This window comes from Camelus bactrianus, chromosome 15, assembly GCF_048773025.1.
Source record: "Camelus bactrianus isolate YW-2024 breed Bactrian camel chromosome 15, ASM4877302v1, whole genome shotgun sequence".
Lineage (NCBI taxonomy): Eukaryota > Metazoa > Chordata > Mammalia > Artiodactyla > Camelidae > Camelus > Camelus bactrianus.
In genome coordinates, this window is record NC_133553.1 from 49,050,145 (window position 1) to 49,075,394 (window position 25,250).

The 25,250-nt window shown below is 38.6% G+C and overlaps 1 protein-coding gene and 1 pseudogene across 17 annotated transcripts in view; one reads left to right on the forward strand and one right to left on the reverse strand.

Moving 5' to 3' along the window:
• Positions 1-580: 580 nt before the first annotated feature.
• Positions 581-11,301, forward strand: LOC123612037 (ferritin light chain pseudogene; annotated as a pseudogene).
• Positions 11,302-12,235: 934 nt separating this feature from the next.
• Positions 12,236-25,250, reverse strand: part of NRXN1 (neurexin 1) — a 1,021,265-nt gene continuing 1,008,250 nt past the window's right edge. For all 17 annotated transcript variants that reach the window (XM_074341128.1, XM_074341127.1, XM_074341130.1 and 14 more), the window contains one exon: positions 12,236-15,640. In XM_074341128.1, coding sequence (XP_074197229.1) covers positions 15,333-15,640 — 308 coding nt within the window. In that variant the 3' untranslated portion in view covers positions 12,236-15,332. The remainder of the gene's footprint in view (positions 15,641-25,250) is intronic.

A 25,250-nucleotide genomic window follows, 5' to 3' on the forward strand; every position in this document is an offset into this window, starting at 1 on the left:
TTCCAGTAGACCTTGACACCCACAGGTGCTGTGACAGTTCCTAGGCTGACCATTACGGATCAAAAAGTAGGCGGGGCCCTATTCCTGGAACTCTCTGCTCCTTCCCCCCAACGGCTGGAATAATTCTCCTACTCATTCGTGTATGAAATTACCGGGCCCTTAACAACTAACAACACTGCACCTCATGGTCGCTCTCTCTTGCCTTCTGAGACGGCCCGCAAACGTCTACGGAGTGTGTAACTCCCCTTGCTTTGACCTAAACACCCCCATACCTCTCATTCTTTCTCCCTCTCATCTTTTGAGATGGCCTGCATTCTGCTCATGGAGTGTGTATCTCCTAAGCCGCTCTCCCTTCTGAGTGAGATCACACCCTTTCTCTATGGAGTGTGTCTCTCTCTAAACAAACTTGCCTTCACTTTCCTGTGCCTTGCTCTTGAATTCTTTCCTGCATTAGGCAAGAACCTATTCTCTGGGAACATGAGGAGTTGAAAAGGCAAAGAGAATACATTTTCTCCTTAGTCAGACTGTAGACGTAAACCGTTAACGGATGAACCATCGGGTGCTCTCCCCTTTCGTACACATGCCGTTAACTGGGCAGTCTAATGGGAAGAGAGGGAGACTCACGACAGCGTTGTCTGCGGCTGCCCTGTACCGAACCCCGGCACTCGCCGGCACAGGTGACTTTGTGACCCGCTCAGCCGGACACAGACAACCTAAGCTACATTGCTCTCTGTGGTTCTGGTTTATCAGAGTCCAGTGAAACCCAGTTCCACTTTACCAGGGCTTTGGCTGATTCCAGCAATGTTTATGAAGTGATATGGACTTGGCTTTCTATTATTGAAGCCAATTACAAGATATAAATTTTCACTCTTTGCAGACCTTTTCTAAGAGAGAGAATATTCTCTTTTATCTGATTCTTCACCCCATCCTTGTGCCAGATTGAATTCAATTTTGGCATCAACATTTTGTATCCTTGCCAAGAATCCCTAAGGCGGGGGGCAACAATTTTTAATAAATCAAAAGGATCAAATCAAATAAATAAATGATTTGGGTGGCAAAGGGCAGGCAAGTTCCAGCTGAAACTCAGAATCTTGGCTCTACTCCAACTGGAAAGTGCGTCACCAGCAGATTTCTGGAGGTTTGCAGGTTTTCAGACCTGAAAGGTTTTTTTTAACATTGCGCTCATTATGGCTGGAGTTAAAGAAACATAAAACAGAATAAAGGAAAAGCAGAAAAACAGTGATTGGAAAGTTGGTCACAGCTACTGCTCTCGAAAGCCTCATTTATGACGAAATGCCAGGAAAGGAGCTCTTTGTGGTGAGTTTGTAAGACTAGGCAATTTAGAAAGATCTGTCTGTATGATTTTTTTTTTTTCTTTTTACCATAGTCATTCCTTCTGCCTCAGGGGGAAAAAGGTGTTTTTTTTTTCCTCACGGGCAAAAGTGGTTTGTTGGCTTTTTACTTCTTCTAAATGCACTGGTGTGTCCTTGAACAGTTTCTTAAAGAGTCCTCAATTTTTTTTTTTTTTTACCAAAACACACACACACACCCTGTTTGGGGATTGCAAATGCCCATTCCAACATTCTCATTCTGCGAGTTTGTAAGAGCTAATGCACGCTGGATGGTTAACAAGTATAAAGCAACTGTAGCAGCTCAGTTCCATTTATTGCTTCTCAAGTATTGCCTGGTTAAAAAAGTTTTGCCATCTGTTCTGGCTTAAGCCAAAGCTGTATTAAGAGGATAAACTTTCGCTATTGCTTCTGTTACTATTGTGGTATTATTATATTTTAGGAATGGGGAGGAGGTGAGAAGACAGAATAAATCTGTATCAAGTCTCTAAAAGAATAGAAGATGAGAATTTTCCTTTGATAATTAGTGATATTATTTTTGAGTTTGACCACGAAGGCTACTTCCTTCCTTCCTGATAAGTTCGATCAAAAAGAAGTTGAAATGGACTCATGAAAATATCCGTAAATGAATCAGTCACATCTTTATTAAAGGTCTTCTGAGTTTCACTAGTTAACTAGGTTCTGCGGTGCTTAAAAGAGAGGTGTAAAACTTAATTGATGGAGGTGTAAAACTTAATTGATGCCGTCAAGGAATTCACATTATGGTGGGAGTGATGAGATGTATTTATATGAAGTAAATTTTTGAAAGAGACTGTCCAAATGAGAAGCCAAAACCTCCAGACACATTAATCACAACTCGGGTGATGGAACAAGGAAAGCAAGGAGTCTATACTGTCAATCAGTTACTGCTTATGAGTGACACTATCAGATGTATGCATTATACTTTTACTAATATTATTTTAAGCTATGTTTGATAGTATACATAACATGCTACTGGAGTTCTCTGATTTTTACCAGGATAAGCCACAGAGGAACTCTATGTTTATAGCCTAAGGGCACATGGACAGATTATTCCACAGAAGCAGAGATTCTAACATGTTTTTGTGATCCATCTTAACTGTTGGTGTCCATTAGGACCACACAGTGAGCTTTTATAAATTAATAAATGTATATAATAATTCATTCATTCATTAACCGATTAGAAAATTAACATCTCCTGGCCCTATCTGAGCTCCCAGGGTGAGGACTGGGCATTATTAGTTTTTAAATTAGTGTACTAAAATATAGCTGAAGTACAGTATTGTGTTAGTTTCCAATATAAAACACAGTGCTTTGACATTTGTATACATTATGGAAAAGATCACCACAATAGGTCTAATAACCATCTGTCCCCATACAAAGTTATCAGAAGATTATTAACCATATTCCTTATGCTGTATATTACATCCCTATGATTTACTTATCAGATGACTGGAGGTTTGTATCTTTTAAGCCCCTTCACCTACTTCTCCCATCCCTGACCCACTTCTCTTCTGGCAACCTCAAGTCTGTTTTCTGTATCTACGAGTCTGTTTTCATTTGGTTTTGTTTTCAGAGTCTACATGTAACTGAGATCATGTGGTATTTCACTTAGCATAACATCCTCCAGATCCATCCGTACTGTCACAGGTGGCAGCCTTTCATATGGCTGAGTAACATTCTGCTGCATACACATACACACACACACACACACACACACACACACACACACATTTATATTTATCCACATTTTCTGTATCCATTTGTGTATGGATAGACACTAGGTTGCTTCCATATCTCAGCTATTGCAAAGAATGCTGCAAAGAGCACTGGAGTACAGGTATCTTTCTGAATTAGCGTTTTTGTTTTCATCAGGTCAATACTCAAAAGTGCAGCTGCTGGATCATATGGTAGTTTCATTTTTAATCTTTTAAAGACCCTGCATACTGTTTTCCACAGTGGCGGCTCCAATTTACAATCCCGCCAACCATGCACGAGGGTTCCCTCCCAAGTGCCTTTCCAATTACCACCTCCATGCTGGGACTTGGAGAATGTGAAATTTTACACTTGCCCTTTAAGAGCGAAGTCTCTGTTTTCTATCACTTTCTGGCTCCCCAGAACACAGTCCTCGCAAGGCTCACTGGTTTTCAAAGCCTGACTTTCTGGGGCTTGTCCCTCCAGGGCAGGATGCCCGGCTGGGGAGCCTGGTTTGAGGCTCGTCCCGCGGCTCCTCGGCGGGGACCACTGTGGTTGTGATGTCCTCCCGCTTGTGGGTCCCAACCTGGGATGTGGGTCTGACTAGACTGAGTGTCTGCCCCTCCTACCTGTCTCGTGGTGCCTTCTTTACATCTTTAGTTGTAGAAAGTCTTTTCTGCTGGCCTTGAGGTGGTTCTCTTAGACAGCTGCTCTGTAAGTAGCTGTAATCTGGGCGTGCCCCTGAGAGGAGGGGAGCTGGGGGCCTTCCTAGCCCACCATCGCGAGCCTTTGCCCCACCAGGTGATTTTAATGAGCTACCAGGATTGAGAATCCCTGGGTTAGGTAGTTAGAGCCAGGCTTTATTATTTGAATTATTCCTTTGTCTCTTGAACCTATGAATTCATTTTTTCTCTTATAGGTTGGCTGAAAACAAAATCAATAATTCCAGGCATATGTCAATCACCAAGGAGAGTTCTGTTTTGTTTTGTTTTTTAACGTTAACACCTAACAAAATAAAACAGTCCTCACTTTCCACCCTCTTTTCTTTGTTTTAAGGACACTGTGTTCTCCTGACACTCCTCATACCTGCACTGATTTTTGAATTCTATGTTACCCAGCGATATCAGAGAAATAATACGTAAATGCTAGTAAAAATGCCAGTGCCAATCCAATTGTATTAACTGAATTATTCAAAAAATCTTTTGCCTGGTCATGATACACTAGACATTGCCCTTTTGCCACCAACTTTAAAGCAATAATTTTATCTGATAAACAGCAAGGTCAGCTGAAAGATTTACATCAGAGAGCTGGAAAGAAATCAAGTTGGGGAAAGTAATGATGGCACCACTAACGGGGATACTCTGTTTCCTGCTGGCAGAGTCTGTATTTCTTGGCTATGGAGACAGGATGTGGGCACTGGAGTCGGGGGACCCAGTTTTTAGTCCCAACTTTGCTGCTAACAGGCAGTGTCATTTTGTGTGACTCACTTCTTAACTTGAAGCCCCAATTTCCTCACCTACAAAATAAGAAGTTTAAGAGTCTTTTAAACTCTTCTAATCTTTGACACTAAATTTAGTTCCCCTGGTTTCAGCAGAGATATGACCTAATATATGAGACATCAATTTATTCCTAGAAGTGACTTTACATTCAGTACCTTAACGTTTCTCATTCTTATTGTTATCGTTTACAGAATGGAGATATAAATCCCAGTTGTATCTACCTCACAGGAAGACTGTAAAGACAAAATCGAAGAATAGATTAGAAAGTGCTAGTTGTAAGAAATATCATTATCACCAACACATTCTCAAATGTGTAACTACATTTAGATTTTTTTGCTCCATCAGTCTTTCTTTAACTTCTCTTTGATTAGCTAAGACCCAGATGCAAGTTACTGGCTTACTACTGAGTATCTGGGCTACTGTCCTTTGTTAACAACCCCCAAAAGAAAGAAAAATTGTACTATTTTAAGAAATGATTTAGAACATGATAAAGCTAGAAAGATCTTGTTGCATTATAATTAATTTCCATTAACCACACTGCCCTTTAGGTCCTTTTAACCAGAAAATAAAAAATAATTAAGAGCTGGCTTGTTAATTTGGCTAGTTAACTATCTTGTGAATAATACTTTGTTAACCATTTAATAATTCTGAAACCATTCTGTTCCTGTTGTATTTGGTAATATCTATGTAGCATCTTCCTTGTCTACAGAGAAAGTTGTTATAAAAATTGAATGAAATGGTATATGTGACAGTATTGCATAAGCCATAAAGCATTCCAGAATGCTTATAATCATTAACTATTAAGCCATGGAGAACATTTTAATTACATGCTTCAGTTTTTACCAAAAAAAAAAAAAAAAAAACCCAAAAAACAAAGTCTTATTCACAATTCCAACGTTAAGTATTACATATAAAAAGCTAAAGTTATCAGAAGCAGTGTCCCTCTATGTAAAAAGATCTGTTCAATAATATATCTTGAACATTAAGGTTAAAGTAGGAAGAGAGCATTTTGATAATGATAAAAGTATAGAGGGAAAAAAAAGGGACAATGTGGGTAAGAACGGGTAAGATTTTACCAGTTTAGGTAATAAAAGTGGCACTGAGCCAAGATGTCAACCTCCCAGCTATTTACATGGCGTATGAAAAGTTTCATCTTATTAAAAAGTAGATCATTTGGACAAGTTTTGAAAGACAACAAAGTCACCTGGTACTCTGGACTTAATTCCCAATTTGAGTTTTGCACGCGATACTTATGCTGTTGTCGTGACAGAAGGGAGAGGACATTTTGTGAAATTTATAATAGAGAAGGAAGGGAACCTTGAAGACGGGTTAGACATGTGCTGTCGGCTCTAGAAGGAATGGTTTTTTAAAATACAGAGAGAATATATGTGTTACCCAGGAGACAGATGCTCTGGAGGTAAATCAGGCTAGAGGTATATGTGAAACTCTAAGAATAGAATAGAAACTTTTAAAAACACAAATTTAGAATGAGACCTAAGAGGAAATAAACGGGAAGCCATCAAAGGTAATTGCTGCGGCTGGACTCAGAGCTCTCCTACAGTTCGAGTTTTAATGCTGCACCGAGGCGTCGTGGCTGCCCTGTCCCTGTCTCCTGCAGGCAGCAGGGAGCCGTGGGGGAATTAGGAAGAGGTAAGAATAGATAGCTGCTTCTAAAGTAATGGTGGCATCTTTGTCAAACGACTCAAAGTCAGTAAGAAGACAGGAACTCTTCAGCATAATTTGGTCCAAAATTAGGCAAACAGGTAAAGTATTACAAGAGAGCTGGTGACGGGAGAATAGCACATGCAGTGCAACATCTGAATTTTTTTTTTCATATACAGGGACCAAGAGAGAAAAATAGAAAGAAAAGGAGAAAATAGGACTGTATTCAGAGTACAAGGCCACATGGGTGCCGGGACTCCCTTCCTCCTTGTTCAGGACGTAAGGCATTCCCCCGCAAAAAACCCAGACTGACCACGCCTTAAAACCCACACCAAATGTCATGAAGATTTCCACGTCACAGGGGTAGCAAAAACAGTGAAGTTAAAAGGACTGGCTGAAGGGGAAACAGGAAGGTGGTGAGGAAGTAAGAGGGATCTCTGCGGAATACTCCCCAGCATTCAAGGGAAATCCACCCAAGCGCAGGGCAAGTGTCTGTAGGCGATATCCAGCCCCATCTAGAGTGTACATGGGGGACGGGACATAAAGTGAGTCATCTGTGAAGAACAGATGGGCAAAGACAGCAGGGGAGGCTGATTACCACGACTACTCTTTTCCCATCCACAGAGGGGAGCTACAACATGCCCAGCGGAGCTGGGTGACACACCCAGGAAGACTAGTGTCTAGGTTTTGGAGCTAAGACGCTATAAAAAACAGACACGGAGATAACTTATCCCATTAAACCTGAGAAATTGAACAAAGTTCCTAGACTACTGCACTTATGGTAGGAAAGGACTGCAAGACGGCCAGGAACTACCCATAGCGGTCCTGAGAAAAACCATCGCAGAGTCCCAAGGGAAACAGAGAGGCTGCTCTGAGAGTGGAATGGCATTATTTTTGAGAATGCACTGTTTTGTCCCGAACTGATATGACTAGTCAGAGAACTGAATGCAGTTAATGTACCTAAAAGTATTAAGTCAGAACGTATGAAAACCTGTATCAGATCTGCAGGTGACCCGTCCATATACCCAGGCAGACTTCACCCTGGAGCACAACTCAATTGTTTCAAGCCACACACGATGGCAATTCTCTGTGTGAGGGCTTTCTCTGGACCACAGACTAAAATCAGCCAGGTCGCAAAGCCACACAAAACACTTCAGAGTCATCATCCATACTTTTACAATTTAGCAGTCCTTTACAAAAGACTAATAGGAATTGATAGAAAAATATCTCCATTCCTTTGGCCCCCAGGCAGAACAGTATTGAAGCCTGTTCTACACACTGACCTAGAATTCCCAACTAGTATTGAGCCTCTGTTGCCCATAGCAGTAACTGACTGTTTAATACAACCTTAACTGGCTTCTTTCTCTTCCCTAAGTCACCTCTGCATTTCCCTGCCAGGGCTCCCTGGAATCACCTCTGAAGTGTTCCAATATTGAGAAAGCTTATTGGATAATGGAAGGAAAAGTCAGAGTGCCCTTCTGAAAATGATATAAAATAACAGAGTACTTATTGGAGAGTCTGGGGTGGGCTAAATAGAAATGACCCTCTTGAAATCAGAGTCCGAGGAACAGGGTAGCAGTGAGAACTGATGCTCAAGGTAAGTGAAGATCAAATGATTTACAGATCCCCTCTTCAAAAAGAGGGGAACTTGATCTGTCCACCTCAAGGCCAAATACAGTCCAGAGAACTTTAACGTAATCATGAAAATTATACTAGTTATTCTGACATTTTTAGAAAACAAGAAGTGACACCAGAAGAATAGAGGAGTTAAGTTTTGCTCTAATTTTAAAAGTAACATTTAAAGGATATTTAAAATTCTATAGTGATGAGCTTGAAATTGAAATCAGAATAAGTTTTAAAAATAGATGCTTTATGGCTAAATTTTAAAGGAAGTGGTAATAATTAAAAACCAGCATTACAAGTTACACTAATTCCCTTTCTCAATAGATTCACTGGCACACAAGGAGGAAATCATTCTATATCCTGATTGCCAAGAGACTTCGAGTCTCACAATTTTCTGCCAGACAAGCTATACTGAGTGAATCTCCATTTAAAGATGTTTGGCAAGCTGATGGGTAGTATCCTAACCAGTTAATATGTAGTACGCCTTTCAACTTTAGTGATATTAACATTTGGACAGGATATTTGTTTGTCTGGGGGAGGCTTTACTGTCCATTGTAAGTTATTTGGTAGGATCCCTGTTCTTCACCCTGTAGATGCATGTAGCCTTTCTCACCCTAGTCACGTCAACTCAAACTGTGACCAGATATTTCTAAATGCTCCCTGCAGAGCACACCTCCCCTTCCCCACCCCTGCCCCACCCACCCAGTTAAGAAGCATTGTTTAGAGGGAGTTCTCTTAAATTGACACAGCATTGTAAACTTACTATACTTAGATAAATTAATTTTTAAAAAGACACAAATGAACTTATTTACAAAACAGAAACAGACTCAGGGACATAGAAAACAAATTTATGGTTACCAGGGGGACAAGGGGTGGGAAGGAATAAATTGGGAGTTCAAGATTTGAAGATACTAACGACTACATATAAAATAGATAAACAACGTTTCTACTGTATAGCACAGGGAATTATATTCAATATTTTGTAGTAACTTGTAATGAAAAAGAATATGAAAACGAATATATCTATGTATCTGTATGACTGAGACATTATGCTGTACACCAGAAACTGACACAACATTGTAAACTGACTATAGTTCAATAAAAAAAACAACCACAGAGGGAGGTCTCTTGAGGCATGCCTAATGTCTTTCCTAGTGAACATTATTTTCACTAAATGTGTATAAAATTTGCCAATGATTTTGTGTCAGAGGACATTGTGTGTGAGATGCAAGATAAAAATTTATTTCAGTTGGCTAGTATTCAATACAACTGAATAGAATACAATCAATATAATTCGATACAATGAATTACTCATGGATAAAGTCCTGCATTTAATCAAATAATCAATTTTGTAAGTACAAGTTAAAGGGAACTTGTCTTGGAAAAAATCTGATGATTTTAGTAGATCGCACATTCATTATAATTGAAATAACTATTATAAGCTTTAAAAAAAAAAAGAAACCCTAAGCGTTATTATTCTAGAGAATAAAGTTCAAATCAAGGAAGGCAACAAACCCATTGTAATTTGGTCTTTCAAACAGTATGTACATTTCTGCATCACATTTTTAGAAGAACAGAGGTTCAAGAGAAGGGCGGTAAGATTATGAGAATTTAAGCATCCATGTAATTTGAGTAATAACCAGGTTAAGATCAGAGAAGAGAAAACCTAGGCAAGCTTGGAAGGAGGGTGACAATACTGGAAAAAAGGTTGTCAGATGGAAGATGGGGTTCATTCTGTTTTGTACAAAGAGAATTGGAGCCAATGAGTGGAAGCTATAGGAATATGGAAATAAGGATACACAGCTGTCCTTCAGTATAACAGACTGCCTTGCAAAGAAGTGACCACTCCTTTAGCCATAGCTGGACAATGTGTTACCTGGGACATTGGAAAGGTGTCCTCTACATTAGGAGAACTATTAACTGGAACTTTTAAAGTATTCTTAATTTTAAACATTCAATTGTATGATAATTCTACACTCTAAGTAGCTGCCTAGCACATTTTCATGTTACCCTGATAAAGAAGCAACCTTTAATCAAATTTTTATCTTTCAGTAAAATATAGAACTCTGTGCAAAGCATTTAAAGTGCATGATGTTTTTTAATTCTCACAATCTTTTAAGTTGTCTCAGTCTCTCAATTTCATAGCCAGATAAATTTAGCATGATTAAATAATTGCCCCAAGTCTCAGAGCTCCTAATTCTCAAACCTAGGATTCAGGTCCCAAACAATTTTCTCTAAATTCTGTACGTTTGATAGGTAATTATTTAGTTATTTTATTTAACTGTAAAAGCACCTTGCTCTAAACAGTAAATGTCTGAAATATCACAGGAAAATATTTGTCTACATAAATCTGCCAAATTTTATAAATATTGTAAGTCCTGATGCCTAATCTTCGGGCTCTGGGGATTTATGCCCCAGTCCAAGAATCCTTGGTCTATTTATTAATAATAAATTTTTTTATAGTTATCATCTTTGAAATGTCATACAATTTTAAGGTGAGCTAAGTTATATAGAATTTAATTTAGCCATTAAGATGTGGATTGTTTCCCTGTTAGATTTAAAAGTCATAAGTTAATACTAAGAAAGAACATGGCAGTGGGCTGGTGAGGTGTCCGTAGATCTGTCTCTTGCTCCAGCAGTGTTTGGAGGAAACAGACTCAAGGACACCCCTTCCTCCAGACTCCAACAACCCTCCAACCTTTTTTCTAGTCACAACCTTCACAACCACTCAGCTATCCCCAGCCTCTGGGACCAGCCAACACCATTCTCTGCGCTTTAGGTCGTTATTACTGATCAACCACAAGCTCCCAGATTCCTCAGAATTATTCCACCGAGGTGGAGGCCACCATCAACCACCTGGTCAACATGCACCTGCGGGCCTCTTACACTTACCTCTCTCTGGGCTCCTATTTCCACAAGGACAATGTGGCTCTGCAGGGCGCGGGTCACTTTTTACTGGAATTGCCCAAGTAGAAGCGAGAGGGCTCCCACCGTTTCTTGAAAATGCAAAACCAGCATGGCGGCCACGCCCTCTTCCAAAAAGCGCAGAAGCCACCCCGAGTGGGAGAGAAACCGTGCTCCTGGAAAGGAACCTGAACCAGAAGCCCCCCGAAGTGGGAGAGAAGCCGTGCTCCCGGAGAGGAACCTGAACCAGGCCCTCAGGCTCCGCCTGCGACCGCCCACCTCCCTGACTTCCGGGAGAACCACTTCCTGGGTCAGCAGGTGAAACTCGTCAGGAAGATGGGCGCTCACCTGACTAAGCTGCGCAGGCTGGGCTGGGCCAGTATCTCTAGGAAAGGCTCCCCCTTCAGCATGACTAGGAGCCTCTGGAACCCAGCGGCCTCCGAGGAGCCCCTCTGGTGTCAGGGCTTCTGCCCGGTGCCTCCCTCTGCGGCCAGTAGGCAGCTTTTTAACCACTTTGGAGCCGTCTCCCAAGCCTTGGACCAAATGAAAACAATAAAGCTTTTTGCAGGGGAGAAAAAAAAAAAAAAAAAAGAAAGGAAGGAAAAAGAAAGAAATAACGTGTCTAGAGCAATATAGGTACAAAACAGATAAGCATTCATGTTCAAACCTTTTACTGTAGAAGCAAAGAAAAAGCCCAAAACCCATGCTTTTCTATCAGAATACTGTTTTCAAAAGCCAGAGCTTTGAAACAGTTTCCAACTGTGGGACTGCAACTTACGGAAAGTAAGTGGTGGGTCATCTGATTTCCAAAAAGGCACTTTGCTTTTGTGACAAACAAAAATAGTATTATGGGAAATGAACAAGTATATTTCTTTACACGCTTTTTTCCCTCGTATTTTTATTTTTCAAATAGCACAACCTGAGCAAACATTTTTGACATGTTTTCTTGAATTTATTATTATTATGAAAAATAAAAGCAGACAAGTAGCCACCTTTTCTTTGCACTTAGTTGTGCTAGGCACATTAATTCTTCCTATTACTGCCCTACGAGGTTAGTATTATTACCCCTAATTTATCAAGGAGAAAAAAAGAGTGAGTCAGAGAAATTAGGTGACTTGTACCTATCAAGGGATAGTGTTGGAATTTAATCACAGATTTACCTAACCTGAATTACGTTTGCTTTTTATAGAGAAAACCGTACTTATAAAGTCAGCATCCCCATGTTGTTTTCAGCTAGTTCTACGAGTGTGGTTTCATGTGTCGTGAGACAAACAGACGTAAACAAAGGTACATTTAGTGGCTTGTATCTTTAAGTGTATGAGTGTAGAGGTGCTTAATGAATATTCAAATCCAGAGAACACGGAGTGGTATTCCTCTTCTACTTATCTAAGGGCGGGTTTTCCTTCCAAATGCAGTATTCTGCCTGGTGCCACTCTGTCCCCAAATGGTGACGCATATACTTGTTTAAAATAAATAAATCCACAGTTGTATTAAGAAATATTTTATTAACAAAACAGTAAATTCCACTTGCTTAGCATTTCCAATAATGGATAAGTTGGCCTTGCAACAGAAAAACAAAACAAAACCCTTAGATACCCAATCACACAAAGCACTAGAAGGGTAGGGTCATGTGGCCTTTTTTGGATGTCTTAGGGACTGACCACCTCACACATTATTGTAGTACTTTTTTTTAAAGGCAACACATTACATGGATTAAAAAAGAAGCATACTCAATCAGAAAAGTTACAGTCTAGAGATGTCGAATTTATGCCAGGTAGTGTGAAATCCTCTGTTAACTGCCAACTATGCATGGAACCCTGATACATTTGGTATGAGATACTTGGGATTTTATTCATGTCTTTTCTCTCTCTAGTTCATGTTCCTCTCTTTTCTTTTTCCATTCAAAAAGAAAGAAAGAAGAAGAAAAAAAAGAAAACAAAGTTGCTCAATTTTGTATAGGCCAATAACCTTAGAAATATATTTACTGTCAATATTAGACTATATCATTGCATGAAATTTTAAAATTTATGCTGGAAAGAAACACTGAAATCAATCGCAAACAACATGCTTCAATGATATACTCCTTAAAAATACCATTATTTAACTTTTTTTCTATCACAATTTAGAATCTTTTCAGATGGAAACTCGTTCAAGTTCAGTAGATCAAGTGGAAAAGCAACCCTTTTTTTTTCTTTCCAAAACCTCAAGATGTAAACGAGTGGTTTTATATTTACCTTCTTATTTCACTGGCTTTCCCTGAGTAAGACTGGATGAGAGGAAAACAGCAACAAAAAAGACTTATGAATTCTTTAACCTGGCAAATCAAAAAAGAAGAAGAAAATTTTAAACATAAGTAATGGATATTACATTTCAGTTTTATACCTCTACTTTCTGGGTCATGAGAAGCCTTTAAGACTTTTCATATATAACAATTACTTGGCAATCATAGATAGTGGTGATTTGCTATGAATTATACAAATATCTAAGGTGCTGTATGTCTGAAATCCAGGCCACTTCTTGCCATATTTTCATCAACTAAAGTGTCACAAAAGATGTTCTGCATTTTTTTGCCTTTTCTGATTAAAGCTAATTGTAAAAGTCTTCTATGAAATCTCTATCATTCTTTTAGGAGATGTTAAAGTAACATGATCAATTTTGACTGAGGCACCACCTTCCAATCTAATATTGCATTTCCTTTGCATTGCCTTCTCATACTAATAATTTATTGCTATGAACATCATTGAAATCATATGCAAAACAAGTGTATAATCCATATGTCTCTACGACTTAATGTGTGTTAAACTAAAGCTATATTTAATGATACAGATGTAAAACTGAGAAGTTAAATTATAGTTGATAATCAGCAGATAATGATTTTCTTAAATGGATGGTAATACAGAATCAAAAATTACTGAAAATACTTTCTTAGTTAAGAAAGTGTTTACTTTCCAAAAATGTTTGTCATGCACATCATGTTCAGAGAATATGTATATATATATCTATATTTATATCATTTTATTGGAAACAAAGGTTTCAACTGCAGCAGCCAGGGTTAAGGTGTAGATCAACCGATTTTGCTTCCATAAACCTGCCCACTTACTGGCTCATACTCACGCAGCAATATACCAGTGATACTCTACTTGATAAGAAAAGGTTCCATTTCATTAGGGACTAAAATTTTCTCCGGGTTTCCTGGGAGCATGTTCTCAAAGAAGCAAATCACCCCATTTGTCATCAATACCTTGGCACAACTATCGTCCTTCCTGCTTTTCAATTTGTCAGTAAATATTTGTTATTATATGTATGTTTGGGTCTTCCATCACATTTGACGGATTCCTCTGGGGGTGAGTGTGTGTGTGTGTGTGTGTGTGTGTGTATTTATGAATGGCGAATGTAATTGGGAAATGTGAGTATATTGGGGAGAAAAGAAGATTATCAGATACATATGTATATATTTTACCTTCTAATTCACACCTTTCATACAAATACTAAAACTTAATTGCAACAGAATGAAGGCTATACATGTAAGAAAAAAAAGTAGCTGAGTCCTTTTATATACATTCATACATATCTTTCTTAGAATAAACACTACATTGTAATTTAAAAAAAAGTAATTGTGGCAATTTATAATGGTGGCAAAAAAACCTTGAAATAATTGTTGCTCTGATGTCATAAAACTCCCTATACTTAGCAACACTTATAACATTGAATTTACCAAAAATGGCCGAAGAGCAGATATATTTTGCATTTTCTATACAACAGGCTATAAAACGTCACTTATCACAGTCCAGAAAGCACACAGAGATGGATTTTATATAAACATATGTAATAACATATTAAGCGTGCATGAAAATTTCCCAATGATTGCATCTATGCCCTCTTGGCTTTTGTTTTTGTTTTGAATTGTAGTGTGAAAATGTGCCTTATATTTCACATGGTTGAAAATAAGGCCTCCATACTTTTTTTTTTTCCCTCACAACCAGAATGGGGCTTTTTGAATGTGTTCCTACACAAGTCTTCAAAAAAGCCAGCACTTTGTTTCAAATGCAAGTTCCAGCCACTCTTCCAGTTGTGCCAGGCGGCAAACTCTTAAAAGGTTTGCAGATTGAGTCACTCAAAAGGGACACAGTCTTCTCTGGCAATCAGACTAACTGACTTCTCAGGAAAGCGCTAGCACTTTGGCTAAATCCAGGATCATAGGTAGCTTCTTTTTTGTGTGTTGTGTTTTGTGTTGTTTTTGTGTTGTGCCTCGATGTTGTAATACTCCTTTGCTTTATGAATGCGTGCGGTCATCACTGTCTTTTAGAAATGTTCCAGCAACATAAAGACAGGCAGAGTAAATGAAAACACTGTGGATGTTAGGGAATTTATTGGCCCCTGTTTTGTTTTTGTTTTTTCTTTTTTGGAGAAACAAGAGCATGAGATACTTGTTTTTATTTTTTAAAAACAGTCTTTCCTTCCTGATTGCATTCCCTGTCTTCTTTTGTATGTGCTTCATAAAAAGGAAAGTAAATAAGTTTATAGTATGTCTCAGATAAAATGAAGACTATTTCTATACAAGGGTCCTTTTAAGATCTTGGGATCAGACGTAATACTCTTTATCCTTGTTTTTCTTATTTTTGTTGGCGCTTTTCGCACTGCTGGGTTGTTTCTCCTTTACAACAGCCCCATTGGACTGTGCTGAGTTACTGATGTAGTTTCGACTCTCATCCACGTGGTAGGAGCCTTCATCCCGGTTTCTGTACTTGTACATGGCGTAGAGGAGGATGAGGATGCACAGGGCGGCTGCGGCTACGATCCCCACAACCATGCCTGTGGTGCTGCTTGACTCCCGAATCACTTCCGCTGAGCCTGGGTAGGGCTCTCTCCCACCTGCCCGGGTTGGGTTGGCTATAAGAAAGAGGGTGAGAAAAAACATCAAGTGATTACCGAGTTTCCTGAATGCCAGAGGGCTACCGTCACATTTACCATCTATTTCCATGCCTAATGGACTAGCACCTACTGCTTTAGGAAAAGGATACTGATGCTAAAGGTAGCAATTTCTGTGCCTCATAGTCACTAAAAACTGGGGACTATGAATCAAGGCACTCGGGGAGAGGTCTGCTGCCATCTTTTCTTTTCCACAGATCAATTTTGTTAATAGGGTCTTGGAAGTGCAGCTTCAAATATGCTCCATGTAGCTCTAAAGGGTCATGTTGATGGGTTGATGAAAAACAATAAACCCAACGTGGAAAATAAAATCTTAACATCGTAATGACCCCACCCTAAATATTAGAGAGTATCATTTTTAGAATCAAATTAATGTTGATACAGAACCCTGAGGGCTAACTCTAGCCTGAATCAGGATAGCTAAATTTAGAATTGCTTTAGAAATCATGGCACCTCCCACTGCAGCGAATACAGTATTGAACAATAAGCTAATCCAGGCATTTTGAATAGTCTAATTGCCTGCTTTAAAAAGTGCTATTTTAGTCACACTTTTACACACTAAAACAGAACTAATTTCCTTTTCTGTTGGAGGTTTATTTGTTTAAGTATGTATGTATGTTTCCATTCAGTGGCAGTGGCTGATTGATCACCAAAGCTAATTTTAAGTAAGAAAATACTTTTATTTTAAATTTTGAGTCAAAATTCAGTACCTAATAGATGATCATAAATAAAGGACTGGCTGTCCCACTTTTATCCAACTGACAAAAACCTCATTCAATCTTTCCGAAGTATAAAGTTCATCCTTGGATACATGAAATGGCTCGCAAGGTGCATTAACATTTTGTCCACGGTCTAGTCAGGCATTGAAACTGACCAATGATGGAGAGAAAAAGTCCTGGGATTTAGTTTGTAGGTAGGAGGAAAGGGGGAGTGGCTCTTTCCTCTACATAATAAACTTATTGTTATTATTATTTGAAGGAATTTAAAAGAAAAGGAACAGTAGAGAAATGAGATTCTATCCCATCCCTGACCCCAGATCATTTTTCTCTAAGGATTGCATTTTCTTTCTTTCTCTGAATCCCCATCCTCTCCATTGTCTTACAGAAAAACATTCCTTTTCAGATGCAGGGGATTAAAACTGTTACAATTTTTAAAACACTAATCCTTGTAAATTATGCAGGATGAATTTAAAGAGTCTCGAGATTGCAAAGTAATTGCATATATGTGCACATATATGTGTATGTGGAAGGTGTGTGTGTATATATATACATACATACATACATACATACATATACACATACATACACCACAAATTGAACAGTTCAAAAAAGACTAACACTGTATGTTTATTTCATTATTATTAAACATCATTTAGTAATTATTTTTTATATTCCTACAAAATCTCCTATTAGTTACTGGGAGTCATTTACCTACCTCATAGCACTATATTGCTTTGTAACTCCATTTTCAAACGTCACCAAGATTTCTTCTGCCTAAACGTGGGTTTCTTGCCATCACTTTCCTTTCCTTCCCAGTAAGCTTTACAAGTACAGTCGCTTACAAAATAACAGCTCTTGTCTCAAAGCAGCAGTATGTTGTGTTCTGGAGCTATGACATGATGCAGGTGAGACCTTTCTGGGACGAATCTGTCCCTGCCTGTTTTACAAAAGCTCATGTAATGTTGCTGAATAAAGAGCCCTGGCGTTGCTTCTGTGGCCAAGACAGAAGATAAAGGCTGTAATCCACAGCACTTGATTACAGGAAATTAATTTCCTCTCAAGAAGAACAGAACCCACTGCAGGAACTCTGTCACTACCCGACAAACCAAAGGCGGCACTTCCTCTTTCAGGACAGTCATCTTTGCCAGTCGGCCAGTCAGCTCAGCTGCCGATTTTCCTTAAATGACAACTTTCCACTTGATCTCTTTGTGGAACATTCTTTTTACCAGGGCATCTCAAGAGCTGGAAAAGGGGTTTTATTTAAACGTTACGTAAATCATTTCCCCCACCTGACGGAATGCGTTCATTTTAAACACATTTTCATAATTACCTCACTTTGCCTGTCAGAAAAGAATGGGGAGAATGGAGAGAAAATCCGTCACATGGCTCCTGAATGTCAGACTGGAAAGTTTTAACGGAATGCAGGCTTCAAATTTTCTATACTGAGCATATATATGTGTACATTCTTTTTCCTGTTAGGAATTGTTACTGTAAACGGACTCTCCTGTCAAAGAATTTTATTTTTAATCTGCTCAAATAGTTTGGATATGCTATAACAACTGTAGAAGTAGTGTGACAAAGACAACAAAAACCAATTGATTTTAAAACTCAAATGAGATTGCAAAGCTTCTAATGCTTCAATGTTGCCATAGAGCCATACGATGAACACAAGGAAAATGCCTGTCTTTTTGGTAACTCCAACCAAAATGTTGCTTATGTCGCATGCAGGCCTAAAAATATCTGTCACCTGTATGTAAACAAAGATTCTAAATATCATAAAAATAGCTTACCAAGAAAAAACAAAAACAAAAACAAAAACCCAAACGCAATGATGAAACATTTGTATCTCTCTCTTCCTGATTCACATTAAGAAAGCAATAACCACCACAGGTACTATTACAGGTCTGTTTGGAATAGGCAGTTGCTTCCATATCTAATTGATTATTTAACAGTTTTTTTTTCTTCTGTTTATGTTTCAAATCTGCAGGCTAACTGGTATTTTTCTTAACTTTTGTGCCAAGATCAGGAGTATTTATACACTAAAGTGCTAATGGGACATCTCTCCCACATGTGCAATAAAAACCCAGAGAAATTTAAATATTGTCATGAATTATAAATGTGATTTCACTTATGGACTGTCATTAATGGTTTATTTTGATGATCACTGAAAAAAAAAATCTCTAAGGAATTTCATATTGATCTAAATGTAGAGAATAGCATAAAGGGCTAAAAAGGCTAAATGCCTTCTTATATAACTTGGTTAAAATTTTATATTAAGAAAATACAGTCATTTCTTGAGCATTCATGACGATATGAGGAAAGGAATTTAATCAGAGAATGCTATAAAGCAATTCTTATATTTCAAGGATTTCAGTATTTGGCATTCCTTTTATGCTTCCTAATAAACTAAATCAAGACATTTTAAATAATTTGAAAAATCTACAGTGTGTTTTTTCTCAGCAGTGCTAAAAAACAAATAAACGAACTATACTTTCACACTGTCTTTGTTGTAGCGAAATCCTTACAAAACATGGAAAAGAGAATCTAAACGCTGCAAGAATGGAATAGGTACAAATTAGCAGTGAGTCCTTGAAGGGTCAAAAGTGAACTGATTTGTAGGTAAAACTAAGCAAATGTGGACAATTCCTTATACAAGGCTCAGAGGTACAGTGAGCCCAGATCACTGGAAAACTTCAGGAGGACTGATGATGGGCAATGAATAAGCCAAGGCATTTACACCTTATTCAGTGTAACTGGAGATGGGCAAGTATTCAGCTTCACTGGTGGCCCCCAGACTTTGGTTTGCGGCTAGGTCACTAGCCAAAAAACAAAACAAAACAAAGAGTAGATGAAATATCCTAAGTGTTTTTGCCCATTTATATCCTATTTTAATGATTCATAAAGTTAAAAAAAATCACGAATCACACACAATCTACGCAAACACTATAACAATAGATTATTTTAGATACCAAAGGATTCCCATGTAATTGAGCACGTCCACTTTATGGAAGGATGCTAGCCATCACGTACCCCTCAGAGAAACAGAACAGAGTGCAAACACTACTCGCTTTGCAGAAAGTGCATTTCCACACCTTCATGGCAATATGAAGGCTTTTGACTTTTGCTGGCATTGTTGCTCAATGATTCAGACATTATTGATTATGGTGATGAGGACAAACAGCTGTCACAAGGGTTATAACCTCTTTCAAATAAGCCACTTTTCAGCCACATGGCTATGGAACTATTCCTGGGACTTGTGCACAGATTGTGTTACCTTAAGGACAGATGAAAGTTGATTTTTAATTGTCTCTTAAATATTTGGCAAGATTTGATGGTCTCTAATTTGCCACATGGTCTGCTTTGGCCCAGATTTGTCAAGATTCCTGAAAGCTGGCTCAATAAATTTTCTTGTTTTTCATTGTTGAATGATTATTGTGATTACTTAGATAGACACAGTCTTTCAGGTGCTGGGACAGTTATTAACATATTTCCACATTATACCCTAAACCAATTTATTCATATCAGATAATAATTCACTGTGGAAAATGCACCATAAGTGCAAAAGGCACAGCCCAGTGCCTTAGTGTGCAAAAAGAATAATAAATGCATTTGCTGCTCTGCATAAAGAGTTAAAAATGGAAATATTCAAAATTTTAACTTAAACTTGCTGAATTGTTATTTTAAAACTACCACCACAGAAAAAGCAATTGTCCTGATGTATGTCCTTTCTTTACGTTTGACAGTCCTCGGTACTGCATCTGTGAAAGAACATCATTTCCCCAAATAGAAACTAATTTAGACCCGGCTGAGAAGCACTATGGGACAAACCTGTTGTGGGGCCAACAGGCTGGAGTCCAGAGCGGAGAGGACTGTGTGGAGAGTCTTCTCACCACCCACCTCTGGGCCTCTGACCCCCAGTCTATGGTCTTCTCTAGTCTTCCTCCTACTGCCACCTCCGCCCCACCTCTTCTGTGCACCCCGCTCCCACTGGCGACTTACCCCTCAAGGTGGCCCTCAGAGAGCACAGCGGGTGTGCCCCTCCCCACTCAGGGTAAAGGCCAGGCCAGCCGCGGGTCAGGGATTTGCCTCTGGGACTGGACCCATTACTCAGCAAAGTGTCCAGTGAGTGATAAAACGTACCGCCAAGTTTCTAATTTCACACCACAAATTAAAACTGTCCTTATTGGTGCGAAAAACAAAAAACAAAAAACAAAACCAAACTGTCCTTACTGGTGCTTTATATTGGCATGCTTTACTTTAATGTTTAACTTTCTAAATTTGTTTACAGAATAAAATTATATGCTTTATCAAAAGCAAGAATATTTTGTCACCAACTTAAAAAGCAGGCTTTGTTGTGAAGCCGGGGATTTGAGGAGCACGTGAAGCCATCCGCTCTGCACTGGCGCCTGCATTTACCAGCTTGCTGCTGTTAGACTGTGTCTAGTCATAACCTTAAGGGATGCACGTGGGGAGAACAGGGCCCTTATTAGCAACATGATTCACAACTGACGTTCTAAAATAACTCTGCATTTTGAAAGATACATTTTTGAACATTAACGAATTTTTCCAAAGATGTTTCACCGTACAATGGAAAGTGTTTAATATCCTGTAGCTGGTTTTTTTTGCGATTAAAAACATAGAAATCAAATATTGTTAATAAAGTTATTCTTGATTTATGTTTTGATAGCACCACACAAGAAACCATGCTTAAAGTCCTAATTCCTGTCACATAAAATGAGGGTTTGCTGGGTGGCGGGACCTTGTACTTCCAATGATGAGTTCGCCAAGGCAATAACCAATGTCAACAGATGCTCTTTTTATCACTCAAATTGTCACTTTTATGAAACTATTTTGTATACTTGGATGAGCTGTTCTTTCACTGTAACCTGATTATATTTATGTTGTTTCCAAAGTTAGCTTTGCAGGGTGAGATTGCAGTTTCCAGGCTGTTTTTATTGCTGGCTTTATTTCTTCAGCATAGACTGCTAGTGTATAGCAACATCATCAACCATGACCCCGTCATGTCAAGGATGCAGTGAGAGTCTCACTATATACTGATAATAACGAAAAGTCAGCTTTTGAGCTTTAAGAAAAAAAAATTGCAAGAGGTTACCAGCCTGAAGAAATAATAAAGAATAAAACATACCAATGATTTAAAAAAAATGGAACTTAAGCTATCTATTTCAGATCAGGAGGGGTAGACAAAGATCATAAAACTCCATTAAACTCAACATACAGCATTCTGGTGTCCTTGAATTATTAGGCATCCTGTCTTACAATAATCCTTTTAAAAACGATTGGAAAGATGCATTTACTGAATTTTTTACCACTTAAGACTTTCCCACCAGCCTTTCTGGTTTTATCATACATTAAATTACAACCAATCAATTTTAAATTTCTGTCTCCACCCCACCAAAGAAAAAAAGTTGCCTAAAATAATCTCATTAGACCAGAGTTCTGTACTCTGTCTTAATAGATGTGGAAGTTATTATAATTCTAGACTAGCCTTGAAAATGATTGTAGATTTATAAGGGAAGATTTGACTTTTCCAGTACCCAGTTTCATTAACACTGTGAAAAGAAAATTGGAATTGTAGGCTCCTGCAGTGTTTGTGAATTGAGATTAGCATTTTTTTCCCCATCGTCAAAAAAAATGTATTATTTTTTCCATTTTTGTGTTTCAATACATCATAGGCTAAAAGAAACAATTTTGATGTAATCACCCACAAGAACGCATGTTTAAATGCCACAGTTGCAGGGAAGCAGGTAGGCAGTAATTTATATGATATGCACTAATTTCAACTCACACTGTGGTTTTTTTGAAGCTTGATGAAGGCTGGGTGTTTCAAATCTCTCCTGTCTTCATCTCCCCTTCCCACCAACTCCACTCATGCCTCGTGCATTTTGAAGTTTGCTACTGCAGGTCAAACAAAAGGCCTGAGGGGGGTCATATCCGATACATCTCAACCTTTATCTGGTCAATTGGAGATCCAGAAAGAACTTGGAAATCAATAAGCCTTCACCACCTGCCTGGCTGCTGGGACTAACATTTTCCTCTGATACTTTCTGAGCCACCAAAGTGTGTGTTTGAAGGGAAATGCAGGGGCCACCATTGTGGGTTTGAGACAATCATCATCTTCACCAGAAATCTGGGCATTGCATGAGAAGGGGTGCTAGCCACAGAAAAATTCATCACGTGTCAGGAATACAGAGACCACCAACTAGGACAGGCTGCTACCTCAAATGGTACCACACAGAAAAGGCGATGGACAGTCACACCAGGTGTGACTTTGGTGACACTGAAAATGAAGAGACAAAGGAACACACACATTCTCCCTCATCTCTCTCAGCTGGAGAGAGCATCTCCCTCATAGCCATAGGATCATGGCTGTATGTCTGCAGCTTAGGCATCTGCAAGCTTCAAAGACCTTTTATCTGGTCATTGTGCCCATAAGGGTTTATTAGAACCCTGGACATTGTCATGGTGTTTACTGAAGTACCAACATGACCACTATTCTTACAGTTCTTCATGGTCTGCCCAAAGCTACCTACTCTAATTTGTCTTCCATTTCTCTCCAATGAAGTTACAGTCATAATTTCATTGCTGTCTCCCAGTCCCCATACACCAATAAATGTTCTATCCTCATGCCTGGCTCATAGGACCTTTTTTTCCCCCCAGTCCAGCTGGATACTACTTATTTATCAAGACTTAGCTTAAACGCCCCATCTTTTATGATGTTCCCTTTAAAAATATTCAACTCTATTGTCAATCATTTATATGGTGAGCTACAGTTATGTTCCAGTGACTATACTGGGTCCTGGAAGTAGAGTAATTAACCAAACACACTTGACTTCTGCCCTCATGGACACTTAAATATAATGAGGGAAAGAGGCATACAACAAAGAATCACACAGTTAAGCTTATAGCAATATCTGGAACATGTGTGATGAAGGAAAATGGTAGATTCCGTGCAGGAGTGGAACAGAGGTTCCTCATTTACACCGGGGGGGGGGGGGGGTTAGATCTTCCTGGGTTGTGACATTTATGCTGAGATCTGGAAGGTGAGAGGAGAGTAGCCCAGTGAAACGTGGGCAGAAGAGCCTTCAAATGAGAAGGAACAACATGTGGAATGACCTTGAGGAAGAAAAGAGTTTGGTTTTCAGGAACTTTAACTAATGCCAGTGTGGTGGCAAGCTGGGGGAAAGTGAGAAGAAATTTGAAGGTGGACATGAAACTTACACAGGCCATAGTCTACGGGAGAAGCCATACATGAAAAGCTCTTCATATTTGACTCCATAAAGAGTAACAATTTTATATGGAAAAAGGTGTTACTAACAAAGTGAAAATGCAGACGCGAAAGGAGAGGCGAAGTATCTGTAGTGCATGTGACAGACCAAGAGTTAACATGTCTAAAGTATAAAGAACATGCTTCGATTGTTATGCAAAAAGGCAAAAACCCACTAGAAGAAGGGACAAAAATACACACAAGCAAGTGGAAAATAGAAGATCCAAATGAGTAAATGTAGACAAGATGCTCATTTTCACTAGAATGGAAATCAAAACAAAGTAAGGAAAAAAAAATTTTTTTTTGGCCAACAAGTTTGGAGAAATGAAGTAGAAATAAAGAAATAGTGACAATTTGGTAAGGCCATTTGCTCAGGAAATGGACAGTTGTGCTCGTGAGAATATAAATTCCTCAACACTTTTTAGGAAATAATCTAATAGCGTCTATTAAAATGTAAAAAGATTAAATTACAGCTGATTGATGGATGTATGTGAATTCATTATACAACTTCTTCTAATTTAGCATGTTTGGATGTACGACAGTAAAGTTAAAAAATACACAAGTATTTTAATCAAGCAACCTCGGTTTGGGGATATAGTCTAAAGAATTAAATACACCAGCACACAAAGATATAAATACAGGATGTTCATTATAACGTTGTGAGGAGAAAAGAAAAAAGGACAGCTTAAAAGTTTCATTAACAAGGCTATGGCTGAATAAATTATTCAACCATAATTTATTGCACACCCATAATTATGGCACACACCCAGCCTAGAATTCCAACAGAGTTAAAAAGAGGAATTGGAGTCAAATCTGTTGACCTGAAAGATACACTAGGAAAGGAGAATAATACATTGGGAAAGGAAAAAAAGCAAGTTTAATTCACATAGCGTGCTTCCATTTTTACACGGCAAGAGAGAAGAATTACCCTATGTTTATATATTTTTATAGGAACATGGTGAAAGATGTATGAAAGATTCAGGCCAAGGGGTTAGCGTTGGTTAATGCATGGAGGTGGGGAAAAAGAGAAAAAGAAAATCAAGTAGAAAAATTAACTTAAAATTTTCAACAAATATTTACTGAGTAACAACAATTTACCAGGTACCATTAAATATTCATACCAAGGTAGACAAGACAGCCATGGGTTCTACCTTGGCTTAGAATTTTCAGTATATTGGAAATAAAATAGATAATATAAGAAAACAAATAGGATAATTTTAAATTAAAAAAAAAAATCAGTAAACAAGAAGGCACAAAGATTGGGTACCAAGGAAGATAATAATAAGGGGGAGGCTTTAGACAGGGTCATCAGCAAAGGGCTGACTCCGTAGAAGTTATCTGGGATGAGCCTTAGAGGAAAAGGATCCAGCTCTTCCACAGTGAACCCTGGCAAGCCACTGAGGATTTCTCAAGAAGGAAGATGTGAGATAGAATGGCCTGAAGCTGGCCAGAAGAAAATCAAGAAGACACATGGGAGAATTTGCAGAAAACCCATCTTTATCCCAGTCTTCTCTCAACCACATATTGCATCATGCACTTTTGTGTGGATCCCGTACTGCTGTGAGAT